Below are 13,878 nucleotides of genomic sequence, written 5' to 3'. Positions count from 1 at the left end.
AGAAGAACAAAAACAAAAATTAGAAAAGTAAGACCTTTAATTAGGGTGGCGCTCAGTCCTGTATGGAAGAGTAAATCACACAAATGGGCATTAAGCATGGGGAAGTTATTGTCCTCTTATTTTAATTATTTTCTGTAATTTCGAGACTTTTACAATTCTCACATACCTTGGTGGTCTGCATTTATTGTCATTGAACCCATTGAACCTTAAAGATAAAAAAAGAATATCAGAGTCCACAATAAAGTCTTTAACTGGTTTATTATTTCATATCAGTGTAATATCTGTGAGATGATCACTTCTGAAAATGAGCAAGGAAAGTCAGTAAAAGTGTGACCTCTCGACTTCATTGAGGTTTTACTTAACAGCAGTGGAGTCACTTGGTTGGCTATGAAGAAAGTGAGAAGAACATAAAATATCGAAACAGACTGACAGACTGACTGATATAAAATATCGAAACAGACTCACCGTCCACTCGCAGCTCGATCCCGTCGCCGAAGCGGCACTTGTCCGTTTCCAGCTTGGAGCAGTAATAAGTAGCAGCGTCTTCTCGGGTGACATTTCGGATGACTAAGGTGTGATTTTTTTCCAGTGTAAAGTGCTCTCCGGCCCTCAAGTAAGAATAGCTGAACGTATCGTCAGGGCTGAAGGATTGCAGTATGGGCTCAGGGGGGCGGCCGGAGAGCTGCCTGTACCATAACATCGATGAGCCGTCACTGCTGCTGTTATTGGAGTACAAGCAGTTTAGGGACACCGTGTCACCCGGGGGAGATGTCACCACAGAGCTCCAGGCATGAAGACAAAGGCTCAGGAGACCTGGAAGGAAGAAAAAACTAATAAAAAAATACATAAATAAATAAATACATACATACATACTGTACATACATACATACTGTACATATATGAAAATGATGTATAAGAAGCTCCAGGTGTGAAGACAAAGGCTCAGAAGAACTGAAGAATCCAACGTGAATTCTTCTTGGCATTTTTACTAATTTTTTTCCTTTAATTATGGAAATTGCTTGCAGGTTTAAAGAATGGCAAACAAGAATGGAAAAGCTGTCTTCTCTATTGTTTGTGGTTTCCCTTTTTATTTGCTATTTAGACTTTCATATTTCAAAGAGACTAATTTACAAGTTTCATTTTCATGTGCGTGTTTGTTTATTTAACATCATGTGTTTGGGAAAAATGTTATTCCTAAGTGCACACCATTGCCAATTTTAGAATTTCACAGTCTGGTTATTGAGTCACAAGGAAGTGTTTGCTGGTGGCTATGACCTGTGACCCGTGGCCACCACAATTCATGTCATGGAAATTCATTTATAAATTCCAGCACAGTCCCATTAGTCCTTTGTTTAGAATTACAGATTTGAACTGTGAAAGTGTTGCTGTAGTGCTAGAGATTGAGATTTTCTGAACAGCATCAAACCCTCGGCAGTTTGCCTATCAGGACACCACAGGTGTGGATGATGCTGTCATCTGCCTGCTGAATAGAGCCCACTGCAACTTGGAGGAACAGGGCAGCAGGGCGAAGATCTCATGTTCAACACCAAACAGCCCAAAGTGAGGGTTGATGCAACCTCTGCGTCTTGGATAATGGACCACCCAATTAGTAGACCACAGTTTGTGAGGCTGTTTGAAGGACATGATCAAGAGCAGTGCAGGTATGCCATAGGGAACTGTACTGGTCTGTTCCTGCATACCCTGTAGACCTCTGACTTTAGAAACAATACTGAAATATGTCAGCTGAAGACATTTACCAATGACACATTTGTAGTTTGGTGTCTACGTGGTGAAGAGAAGAAAGAATACAAAGCACTTGTGGAGGAGGATGTTGAAAGGTGAAAACTGATCTAACTGCAGCACAACATCAATAAGACAAAAGAGATCATCATAGACTTCAGGAGGATCAAGTCCACTCTGTCCATGGTTCATATTGATGGTGATGATGTGGAGAAGGTGAGGACCTTGGAAGGCATCTGAATGACACGCTTGGGTGGAGAACAAACACATCTGTATACAAAACGAGGCAGAGTCGCCTCAATTTCCTGAGGATGTTGATGTTTGTTGATGTATGCAGGACATTCTTAAATGTTTTCTGCCAGTCTGTAGTGACCGGTGCCATCATCTATGTGGTGGTGTACTGAGGAAATAGCATTAGAGCTTCTGATGCCAACAGGCAAACTGAACTGATTAAAAAGGCTGGGTCAGTTTTAGGAGTCAGGCTGGACTCACTGGAGGAAGTGGAAGATCAGACAGCCACTCAGAATGCTGCTGACTATCCTGGACAAGGACTCTCACCCCATGTATGAGGTGAGCCTTCAATAACAGACCGAGACAACTCAGATGCTCCCAGGAGTGCCATGTGAGGACATTTCAATCCTCAGCCCTCAGGTTCTAAAATGAGTCACCCCTCGACCAACGTGATCTATCTATCTATCTATCTATCTATCTATCTATCTATCTATCTATCTATCTATCTATCTATCTATCTATCTATCTATCTATCTATCTATCTATCTATCTATCATTCTCCTGCCTCAGACATCATCTCAAAAACCTCAAAAATAAAGTTACATTTTCTAAATACAGTAATACTAATAAAGTTCCATTAGAGGATGGATACCCAGAAACCCACATATTTTAGAAAAAATAGGTAAACAGGAATCTTTATTTATCAAGGATTTATTTATAAAAACTGCGGTGGGCTGGCGCCCTGCCCGGAGATTTGTTCCTGCCTTGCACCCTGTGCTGGCTGGGATTGGCTCCAGTAGACCCCATGACTCTGTGTTAGGGTATAGCGGGTTGGACAATTACTGACTGACATGTAGATAGATAGATAGATAGATAGATAGATAGATAGATAGATAGATAGATAGATAGATAGATAGATAGATAGATAGATAGATAGATAGATAGATAGATAGATAGATATGAAAGGCACTATATGATAGATAGATAGATAGATAGATAGATAGATAGATAGATAGATAGATAGATAGATAGATAGATAGATAGATAGATAGATAGATAGATAGATAGATAGATAGATAGATAGATAGATAGTGTGAAGTACAGCCGGGTCCCATGCCCGGCAGGGATGCCCCTGCTGCATCTGTTCCGGGGGAGCCACCATGGGCAGCTCAATACCTCCCCCGGGACGCTTGGTGGCAGCCTCCCTGGTGGACGATGATCCCCCAACCTGGCGCAAGACTCCATGGGAGATGGAGTCCTCCACAGCCTGGTTGGGGGCTCGGGTGGCCGCTAGGGGGAGCTGCATGACGTCTGCAGCCCAACTGGTCGACTTGTCAGTCCCACCCGGAAGTTCAATTAGGACCAGGTAATCAAGCACCTGGAATGCTTCCGGGTGGGGTATAAAAAAAGCCAGCCACCACCACTCGAGAGAGCCAGAGTCGGGAGGAGGAGGACTAAGCCTGAGGAGGAGTGGTGGTGCTGCCAGAAGGATTGTTGCTGTGGTGAATTGTGCTTGTGTGAGACTGTGTTGGGCCTGTGGGACACGGGGAAGGCGTGCCCCATGGCTGAAGAGAAATAAAAGAGTGTTTATTGAAGTACATGCCTCTGTCTCAGTTTGTGCCGGGTCGGGCGCTATATAGCGCCTTTCACAATAGATAGATAGACAGATAGATAGATAGATAGATAGATAGATAGATAGATAGATAGATAGATAGATAGATAGATAGATAGATAGATAGATAGATAGATAGATAGTGTTTTATCTTATTGCTCTACTTTCCCCTTTTGTATTATTAATAAGTAGCCTTTGTCAGAATGCCTGAAACCTAACAGACTTACCACTGTTTATAAGGTATTGTACTTTATAACTTCTCCCCACCTTCCCTTCTACATTTATAACCTCAGGCAATTAGGTGTAGTAAAAAGACAAGCAGGAGTTAAGTTAGACTTTAAATAATGTATTATTGATAATAATCATAAATAATAACAATATGCAAAGTACATTTGAATATTGGCAACCATACAACCTGATTAAATGGTGATGTGTAGTTTCAGGCGGCACACAGACTTGTTAGTTATTTTAAAATGTCTCTAGTTAAGGCATCATTGGTGCTCAGCTTTCTTCAGAACAGGCCACAAGCCTGTTCAGTATGGCTGCTAAGCTGTGCTCCCCATTGTGTTGTCTTCATGTGGTCTCGTGGTCTGGTACCCCTGCAGATTTTATTTTTTTCTCTCGAGCCATCTGGAGTTTTTTTTTTTTTGTTTTTTCTGTCCTCCCTGGCCATCGGACCTTACTCTTATTCTATGTTAACTAATATTGTCATATTTTAATTTCTTACTTTGTCTTTTATTTTTCTTTTCTTCATTATGTAAAGCACTTTGAGCTATTTTTCTGTATGAAAATGTGCTATATAAATAAATGTTGTTGTTGTTGTTGTTCATCATGCTGTATTGTTCATTATTGGTCATCAAACTGTTCTTGGATGGTTGGGAGAAGTTGCTCTTGGAGGATGTCGTGGTCCCGTTCTTTATTCATGGCTGTGTTCTTAGGCACCGCAAGTATAGAGCTTGCTCAGGAATGGCAGCAGGCAGGTGTGAGTGAGGCAAAGACTTTTGGAGGATGGTCTGGTGGGTGCCAAGAAGTGCAGCAAAGAAGCCCAGAAAAACATCAGAGACAGACTGATATTCTGGGATTGAACTTCTGAGGACTGCTGCTGGGGTCAAGTCATTGTCTCTGATAAATCCCCTTTCTGATTGTTTGGGGCTTCGGGAAAAAAGAAAAGGTGAGCGGTGCTACCATCAGTCCTGTGTAATGCCAACAGTAAAGCATCCTGAGACCATTCATGTCATGTGGGGTTGCTTCTCACTCACAATTTGGCCTAAGAACATAGCCATGAATAACGAATGGGACCAAAACATCCACCGTGAGCAACTTCTGCCAACCTTCCAAGAACAGTTTGGTGACCAACAGTGAACAATGGTGGCTCTGAGGCTAAGGATCTGTGCTGGTATCCTGAAGGTTGCCGGTTCGAATCCCCGTCACTGCCAAAAGAGATCCTACTCTGCTGGGCCTTTGAGCAAGACCCTTAACCTGTAATTGCTCCAGGGGCGCTGTACAATGGCTGACCCTGCGCTCTAACCCCTAGGGGTATGCGAAAACTAACAAATTTCTAATACGAGAAATCGTATAAGACGAAATAAAGAACAAAAAAAAAAAAATGATGGAGCACCGGGCCATAAGGACAAAGTGACAACTAAGAGGCTCTGGGAACAAAACATCGAAATTTAGGGTCCATGGCCAGGAAACTCCCCAGACTTTAATCCCATTGAGAACTTGAGGTCAATCCTCAAACAAAAACCTACAAATTCTGACAAAAATTCCAAGCATCGATTATGCAAGAATGGGCAGCTGCCATCAGTCAGGATTGGGCCCAGAAGTGGATTGCCAGCCTGCCAGGGAGAACTGAACAAGAAAGAAGGGCCAGCACAATAAATACTGACTCTGCACATAAACTTCACGTCATTGTCAATAAAAGCCTTTGAAACTTCTGAACTGCTTGTAATTCCACTTCAGTCTATTACAGAAACATCTGACAAAAAGATCTAAAAACACTGAAGCAGCAAACTTTGTGAAAACCAACACTTGGGTCATTCTCAAAACTTTTGGCCACGACTTTAGAACGTCACTGGGTGTCTCTTTGTTTATTATTGATAAATCGCAGGTTGCTTTGGTTTAATTTTCAAGTATTTATTTTATCTTTCGATTCAGCATTCCCTTGACAACCACAACCACAGCACATTCACCCAATATATTGGAGTGGGCATTAAGCTACGGCTTATAATTAAATTCAGACAAGAAGGTAAAATAGCATTAGTAACAGCAATGATACAATCTGTTTGTAAGATAAGCTAATTTATTAAAAAAAAAAAAAACATAACCTAGACGTTATTTTCTGTACATTAAAAAAATTCTTTTTCAAAACTTTTTTCCAGGTCTGGAAAATTAAATTTAAATTTCCACAACTTTTCCAGCATTTTCATGACTGTGGGAACCCTGGGCAAGGTACTGGCAGCGCGGTGGTAATGTTGCTATGAAAGCCTATGTGGCACAAAATTCCAATGCTAGCAGCTTGTGGGCATCCAGTGCTGAATTAAGAAACAAGATGCACAGTGTTTAGTTTGGTTTACCGTGTTAAATTAAAGGGACCCCCGAAGGTTAACCTAAAACAGAGGTTGAGAAAGAGAGAGGTATACTCAAACCTTCAACAGGGATTTGGAAAGTGCAAAAGGCCCTCGATTCCCGAGCGTGCCCATGTGTGCCTGCGAGGCCTCTTGTATTTTAATAGACGGGATGAGATGTGATTGGTCACACTGTCTAACCGTGATTGGTTAGAGGGTGGCGTGGAGCTCCTGGATTGGTTGGCAAAAGGCACTTCCAGGCTTCATGAGTCATCTCTCTCTTTCTTCCAACCAAGACGTAGTGGTGAATGTTTGCTGAAGTTCAGCCTTTAAAATACATTATTTGTGTAAATATTGTCTTTAAATAAATTTCTCCCCATGTAGTTATTAGTGGAGGTATTTATGTTGTGGGATATGGCCGGCCCTTCATCCCGGCCACCAGGTGGAGCACTTCTTGCAACATAGAGGTGCCCTGAGTTCCAGCAGGGCATCATGGACAGTGGAGTTTTACATCACAGCCCTGCTGGATACCATGGGGGCCTACAGGGGACGCTGCAGGAAGGAGCAGGGACTGCTATAACTGCCTATAACCCGGAAGTACGTCTTAGTCACAGTGACAGAGGAAATGATGTACTTCCGGGATGAAGAAGTAGAGTTTTCACCTGACCCGGAAGTGCTGGGAAGTCTCATGGACTGAGGGATCAGAAGCACTTCCGGGTCAAAGACTATAAAGGACTGTGAGAGTTCCCAGACGGGCGAGCTGAGTCGGGAGGAAGGGTGACAACGCGTCTGGTAGTGGAGGATTGATTATTGTTAATAGGATTGTATTGGTTTATGAGTATTGTGGAGTGGAGGGTGCTTGGTGCACTGTATTGTACCAATAACAATAATTATTGGACTTTTATCTGGTGTCTGGCGTCTGATCTGAGGGTTCAAGGGAGCGATAGCGCCCCCTATCTGTCACACTGTGTATTATGTTTTGTCTTCTTGTGTATACACTGATTTTTTTTCTTTTTAAATATTCTTGTTTTGGATTATACTATTTGGGGGGATCAGTGGAGTTTCTTCCTGCCTGTATTTTCATTAAAGACGGCTGCCCATTTTTTCTGTATATACGTTGATTGTTCTTGTTTCTTTTTTATCTGGGGACTTGGCATACTCCCTGTAAATAGTGTACAATTTCACTCTTTTTATTTTTGGGATATCAATTCTTCATGTTTTGTCTGTCATTTGCGGTGTGGACCGTGTAAAAAGCCCACCTGACACTATTATTGATGTGCACAAATAAATAAAAACCCACTTTTGTTTTTGGACCCCAACCTTTTTTGCGTCTGTGCCTCCAGGATTTATCTCTCATTTCTGATCCTGATCAGTCCCAAACTACAAGCCCGCCACAGGGTGTAGTCTGTAGCCCACTACACTGGGTGTCATGCTTTGGATGAAGGTGTCTGCTAAGCAAATCACAATAATAATTATTATTATAGCAGAACAGAGAAGGCCAGTGCTGCTGTCTGATGGGAAATACTGTGTGCTCACTCCAGGGAGAAGTTCTTATCATGGATGACACCTTAATGAATCTTTGAAATTGCAAAGCTCTGAAAATAATTGTCCTCCAGGCGCTCCGGTTTCCTCCCACAGTCCAAAGACATGCAGGTTAGGTGGATTGGCGATTCTAAATTGGCCCTAGTGTGTGCTTGGTGTGTGGGTGTGTTTGTGTGTGTCCTGCGGTGGGTTGGCACCCTGCCCAGGACTGGTTCCTGCCTTGTGCCCTGTGATGGCTGGGATTGGCTCCAGCGACCCCCGTGACCCTGTGTTCGGATTCAGCGGGTTGGAAAATGGATGGATGGATGAAAATAATTGACAAATACAACCACTTGGAGTAGAAACTTGTAGCCAACAGTTTTGGGATTGAGCTACAAATCTAAATCAGTGTCCCATCAATCAGCAGTAATAATAGTATATTATATTTATATATCATCCTTTTAAAGTTCAAAGTACCTCACAATATAAATTAAGGATCCTCAAAGACTGAAATAAAGCTGATAAAGAAAACTGAAGAACAAAATCAAGCAATCACACAGGTCATCAGGCAAATCAAAGCTCCGATGTTCATTAAAACAAGAAGAGAATTACACAAATGGATAAATGTGCAAAATATAAAACACTCACCAAAAGTAAGCAGCTGCATGGTGGTGTGGTCAGCCATCAGCTAGAAGGGGAGAATAAAGAAGCAGAGAAATGGTGAGGCAGGAAATAAAGAAGAAGAAACAGTCACCCAACCCGGAAGACTCAAATGTAAAGCACAACAAAGTAACACCACACAGATTGAGAGAGACAGAGAGACCGCGGGGGGGTGCCCTGCCTTTAGAGTTTAGCAATATAAGAGTTCTATTATACTACCTACTGTAAGAGAAGAGCAGCATGGGCTGACATCTCACTCAGGATGGACTGTTCCCTTACCCGGCTAGGTGGCCAATGTAATGGATGGACACTGGGAGACCCTAAAGATTTGTGTTGCCCCAGGATGCTGGGCAGCCACATCCCCTTAGTGAAGCTCCCACTGGGACACTTGCAAAGCTGAATGGAAATTATAGTTCCACTGGGCAGAGCCCTTGGGGTCCTTGGGTGACGTTAGAGGTGCTCCTACTTGACCTGGAAGTGCTTCCCACTCTAGATTTATAAACCGCCTTGAGATCTCTACGTGTATACAGTCATGGCTAAAAGTTTTGAGAATGACACAAGTGTTGGTTTTCACAAAGTTTGCTGCTTTATTGTTTTTAAATCTTTATGTCAGATATTTCTATAGGATATTGAAGTAGAATGACAAGCATTTCATACGTTTCAAAGGCTTCTATTGACAACTAGCCAACCCGCGGCGTACCAAAAGCCACATAATCAGGCCGCTTTTTTAATGATTTTTAAGCACAGGGAAAAAAATGAACATTTGCAAAATCCATAATGCTGCTTTCAGTAAGTACAATGCACACGCATTTAATTTGTCGGCCACTTTTTACCAGCCGTCTTTTCTGGTTTGGGCTGCTTTTGCAGTGTTACCGCTTGTGCATATTAAATCTTGAAATCCTTCGAATAACTAACTTACTAACTAACTAACACCCATCCACTCAGCTTGTGTGAAAAAAATGCCCCCGTTCTTTTATCATTTTGTTGCAGCCTATCAAAGACTTGCTGATCATGTTTTGTAGACTCAATATATATTGGCTTTTCACTCAGCGCGAGGGCGCGCATTCATCTCGGATTATTACATCCTGCTAGACTAATCTGCTACATGGCTGCGTTTGAAAAACCGACTTATCCCGGATGAGTTTCACCGGCATTAATGATTAGGAATCTGGTTGGAACAAAACCCTGCAGCCACAGGGGTTCACCAGGACCGAGTTTGGGAAACACTGCTGAACAGAGACGAAACCGACTCAGGTGAGGAGTTGGGGCGGTCAAAGTAGTTGCAGCTATTGATTATTCAGTGTTGTTTGCCTGGGTGTCTGATCTGCGTTGACTGACATGGCTATTTTCTGCGTATCCCATGGTTGTCTTCTGGCAGTGTGAATGCCTCGAGAGACAGGGCGTCCTTGTGTGGTGAGTTGTTGCAGTTTGTGACCACGTCGCCAAAGTTATCCCAATGCTGCCAAATAAAGCCAACAGCCATGTTGCGAAGTTTGAAAGCAACAGTTTCATCAGGCGGGGCTTCGTTGTTCCTTTCCCATGGTTTTCAATGGTGGATGCGGTCGGGTGTCGAAACCGAAAAGAATAATGAAAAGTCAACGTGGTTCAGAGGTGCATGTGGACTCCTAGCACAGACGAAAGGGACTAACTGGGTGGTCAGTGAGTTTTTGCATCTGGGCACATGAGCAGGCAGTGTGAATGCCTAGAGAGCGAGGGTAGACGCGGGCCGGGGGAAAAGGGAGTGTTGGTGGGCAGGGAAACGTCTTCTGTGTTCCTGCAGGACCATCTAAGAAGACGCATGTTTGTCGCGGATGCGAATTGCTGTATGTAGCGTGTAAAACAGTTTGCTATGGTGAACGCGGTCGTGCATCGTAACCAAAAAGTCAATGTGGCTCAGAGGTGCATGTGTACTGTAGCCCAGACGAAGATAAATGACGGCGTTATTTCAGAGTCGTCGCATCCGAGTTGGTGGGCGTGGTTCTGCAATTTGTCATCGTATCCAATGATCTTAGAGTTGGTGGGCATGGCTCTTTCCTGCATGCGCCATGGACGGCTTACTTGTCGGCGGCTTAGTGAATCCACGCCCCTTCCGGTGTGCTTTCCATGGGTGGCTACTTGTCGGCGGCTTAATGAATCTATATCTATACTAATTAATAAAAGGCAAAGCCCTCACTGACTCACTGACTGACTGACTGACTGACTCATCACTAATTCTCCAACTTCCCGTGTAGGTGGAAGGCTGAAATTTGGCAGGCTCATTCCTTACAGCTTACTTACAAAAGTTAGGCAGGTTTCATTTCGAAATTCTACGTGTAATGGTCATAACTGGAACCTGTTTTTTGTCCATATACTCTAATGGAGGAGGCGGAGTCACGTATCGCGTCATCACACCTCCTACATAATCACTTGAACTAAAAACAAGGAAGAGATTTACAGCACGAGTCAAACGCGGGAACAAAGGTAAATGACGTTAATTTTTGAGTGTCTTTTAATACCGTGTAAGCATACATATTAACACATGTGCAATTAAACGTGTGCATTTACTGGGTGGTTTCTCAGGCTTAAAAGCTCGCCTTTTATTAAAAAGGTAAATGCTAACTGTTTTCATTCTGAAGGGCACAAACCACGTTGGATTTTGTAATGATAGTTGATTAGTAAGGTCTATTAAGGGATACTTACAGAATGATTAGTAATGCGTGTGAATGCCAATGCAAGTAGGAGAATGGGCGTGAACTAAAGAACGATTAGTAACTTGTACAGTAAATGTCTCTAAAGTCTGTCTATTAAAAAGTTATTATATCTTTCAATCCTGTGTATTGATTAAACTACGAACCTAACAAGATCACTACATGGTGTCAGAAGTGACGGATTGAAAGAGGAATGTGAAGAAATGGTTCAGCTTTTGAACGAGTCGCGTGTCTGTGAGTAACCCAAAAACGTGATCAGAAAGCGCTAAGACGTTCTAGCAAAAGAGAAAAAAAAATATGTTAGGATTACAGCCCCCACCAAATCTCCAGTTAAAGGGAAATGTAGCTGAAAATTGGAAAAGATTTAAACAGAGATTCGAGTTGTATCTTGCTGCGATTGAAGCAGATAGGAAAAGTGAAAAAATGAAAGCGTCTATGCTTCTACATGTAATTGGTGAAGAGGAGCTAGAGGTGTATAACAATTTTCAGTTTAAAGAAGATGGAGACAATATGAAATTGAACAAAATAGTTGAAAAATTCGAAACATATTGCAACCCAAAGCGCAATGAGACGTTTGAGCGGCACAAGTTTTTTTACATGTTTCTAGAAAAGCGGAGAAACAATAGACCAGTATGTGACGGAATTGCGTAATAGGAGCTGTTCTAAGAAGAAACCGTCAAGACATCAAAGGACCAATAACCTCTAATCAGAACACTAACATCAGCGAAACAAATATTAACGAGAAAACAAGTATAAATCAGGAAAGAACATCTCGACTGCAAACACAATTATCCAGAAGATCAAAATGTCAAGTAAAACCACCAGAACGACTCATTGAGACATGTTGAGGATTAAAGGAACATTTTCAATTAAGAAATGCTGAATTCCTTTAACAGTTGTGCTTTTTATACATAGTTTGAATACTGGATGTATGCCTGAAATGTTCTGGATAGTTCAGTTGTTTGAAGTGATGAAGAATTAAACGTGTGCATTTACGGAGTGATTTCTCAGGCTTAAAAGCTCGCTTTTTATTAAAAAGGTAGATGCAAACTGTTTTCATTCTGAAGGGCACAAACCACGTTAGATTTCAGCCATTAAACGCGCAAAAATGTCGGTACACCAGATAAATAAGCGCAACATATTATCAGTTGTATTGTATGCTTACAATAAATATAGAAATGTGTTAATCGTTAACTAATAGTATGGGATGGTGTTTTTCGACTCGCGCCTTGATTTAAACGATTGCATGTCTTGGTGGGTTTGTGTAGCTTATTGTCAATATCTTTACACCTGTTTTTAAGACTTATTGACTGAAACGGGCTTTCATGAAAAAACTTAGGGCTTTGCTACAGGATACACCCTCCACAAGTTAAGGAAGTAAAAATAAAAGTATATATTTCTGTTTTATTTAAACCTTTTAAGTTCGTATGCATAGCCCCATTTGGCTGTTTTAGGTTTTTTTTTTTTTCTTCAGTAATATTTAATCTCCTTAAAGAAAAAGAACATATGCATTTTACTTTTTTTGTATCTCTTTAGTAATATTTTAGTGTAAAAGGATAACCAGTATTTAAACCTTTTATGTTACTTTATAAAGTTATTTTACACAATGTTGAAAAATTAATAAGAAAGCTACATATTTTGGCAGCTACTGCTTTAATTTTCAATGAAATGAAAAAAGCGCTCCAAGAGAAAACCTCAATGAAGAAGAAACAGTTTGCACTATCTAAAAAGGAGAAGCCCTCATTTATAAAGGTTTGCTGCAGATGACTTCACTGAAAATAAATGAATAGTTCCTATGTGTATAATACATATTTATCTATTTGACTTATGCCTTTATTCCAGCAACTTACAACATCTGAGGTACAATTTGTTACATTACTTTTGTTTTTTGCAGCACAGGCAGGTGAAGTGACTTCCTCAGGGTCACACAGTGGTGTCAGTACCAGGATTTGAACTGACAAGCTCCGGGTTTGCTGAAATATTACTGAAGAATGAAAAAAAACAAAAACGGGCAAATGGGGCTATGCATACAGATGTCCATCCATCCATTATCCAACCCGTTATATCCTAAATACAGGAGCCAATCCCTGTCAACACAGGGCACAAGGCAGGAAACAAACCCCGGGCAAGGTGCCAGCCCACCGCAGGGCGCACACACCCACACACACCCACACACCAGGGACAATTTAGAATCGCCAATGCACCTAACCTGCATGTCTTTGGACTGTGGGAGGAAACCAAAGATATGTGTATATGTAGATATGTATATATATATGTATATATGTATATGTATATATATGTTTACATAACCTCTTTAACATACTACTTCTCCGCTGCGAAGCGCGGGTATTTTGCTATATATATATATATATATATATATATATATATATATATATATATATATATATATATATATATATATATATATATATATATATATATATATATATATATATATATAATGTGTATATATATATATATAATACATGTGTATATGTATGTATATATATATATGACAGCAACACTCATAACAATGACAACACAATTACATTGACAATCATGTTACGTTATTTTTAAAATGTTTCCTTTTCTTTTTCATAACCTCTCCGTTTGTATTGGAAATTACTAGGATTGAATTGCGAACTTCTTGCTTGTGGATTTGTTGAGCTAAGAGCTTATGAGCTTTCTCTCCGTGTTCATAGTAATGATGCCTTGATTTAAAAATGAGTTGTTCAGTTTCTTTAGTTGTCAAGAAGTTGAGTTCTGAATGCAGAGCCTGTCTTTTCCTATGAAGAGCCTCACTTGGACACCTGGCTTGTTCTTCATCTATTCTAGTAATTTTGCTGGTTAGCTTTGATAC

General features: G+C 41.1%; 1 protein-coding gene across 1 annotated transcript in view; it reads right to left on the bottom strand.

Moving 5' to 3' along the window:
- Positions 1–36: 36 nt before the first annotated feature.
- si:dkey-103k4.2 (Ig kappa chain V-III region PC 7043) overlaps positions 37–13,878 on the bottom strand; it is a 75,556-nt gene continuing 61,714 nt past the window's right edge. Inside the window, exons 2-4 of the mRNA XM_051926719.1 lie at positions 462–813; positions 167–205; positions 37–58 (exon numbers count right to left, since the gene is read on the bottom strand). Of these exons, the coding sequence (XP_051782679.1) occupies positions 37–58; positions 167–205; positions 462–813 (413 nt within the window). The remainder of the gene's footprint in view (positions 59–166; positions 206–461; positions 814–13,878) is intronic.

This window comes from Erpetoichthys calabaricus, chromosome 4 (assembly GCF_900747795.2).
Source record: "Erpetoichthys calabaricus chromosome 4, fErpCal1.3, whole genome shotgun sequence".
NCBI lineage: Eukaryota > Metazoa > Chordata > Cladistia > Polypteriformes > Polypteridae > Erpetoichthys > Erpetoichthys calabaricus.
The sequence above is the reverse complement of the archived record's forward strand: the minus strand, read 5'-3'. Positions and strand labels throughout refer to the sequence as shown.